Source organism: Charadrius vociferus, unplaced genomic scaffold, assembly GCF_000708025.1.
Source record: "Charadrius vociferus isolate BGI_N301 unplaced genomic scaffold, ASM70802v2 scaffold858, whole genome shotgun sequence".
NCBI lineage: Eukaryota > Metazoa > Chordata > Aves > Charadriiformes > Charadriidae > Charadrius > Charadrius vociferus.
This window is the reverse complement of record NW_009649724.1, coordinates 550,431-550,917: the sequence shown is the minus strand read 5'-3', so window position 1 is coordinate 550,917 and position 487 is coordinate 550,431. Positions and strand designations below refer to the sequence as shown.

General features: G+C 68.2%; 1 protein-coding gene across 1 annotated transcript in view; it reads left to right on the top strand.

Annotated features, from left to right (window-relative positions):
- The first annotated feature begins 94 nt into the window (after window positions 1-94).
- BSX (brain-specific homeobox) overlaps window positions 95-487 on the top strand; it is a 1,758-nt gene continuing 1,365 nt past the window's right edge. The window contains exon 1 of the mRNA XM_009890818.1: window positions 95-472. Within this exon, the coding sequence (XP_009889120.1) occupies window positions 95-472 (378 nt within the window). The remainder of the gene's footprint in view (window positions 473-487) is intronic.

Genomic DNA, 487 nt, shown 5'->3' with positions numbered 1-487 from the left:
CGGGAGGTGCGGCCGGCCGCCCCGTCTCCTCCGGCAGCCAGCGCTCAGGCCGGCTCGCTCCCTTCCCCGCTGCCCGAAGCGGGGGACAACCGAAATGAACCTCAACTTCACCTCGCCCGTGCATCCCGTCTCCGCGCCCAGGCCCACCTCCTTCTTCATCGAGGATATTCTGCTGCACAAGCCCAAACCCTTGCGGGAGGTGCCCCCCGAGCACTTCCCCGGCTCCTTGGCCTCCCGCGTCCCCCTCTTGGACTATGGGTACCCCCTGATGCCAACCCCGACCCTCCTGGCGCCTCACCCGCACCCTGCCCTGCACAAGCCGGAGCATCACCACCACCCTTACTTTCTCACCACCTCGGGTAAGTGCAGCCCTTCGCAGGAGGAACCCTCCGACTTGGTGGCCAGGTGGCGTCGAGGTGGGGACACGGGTGGGGACGAAAGTCCGCAGCTCCGGAGGGGACACGCTCCAGCAGTGAGCGGGAAGCCC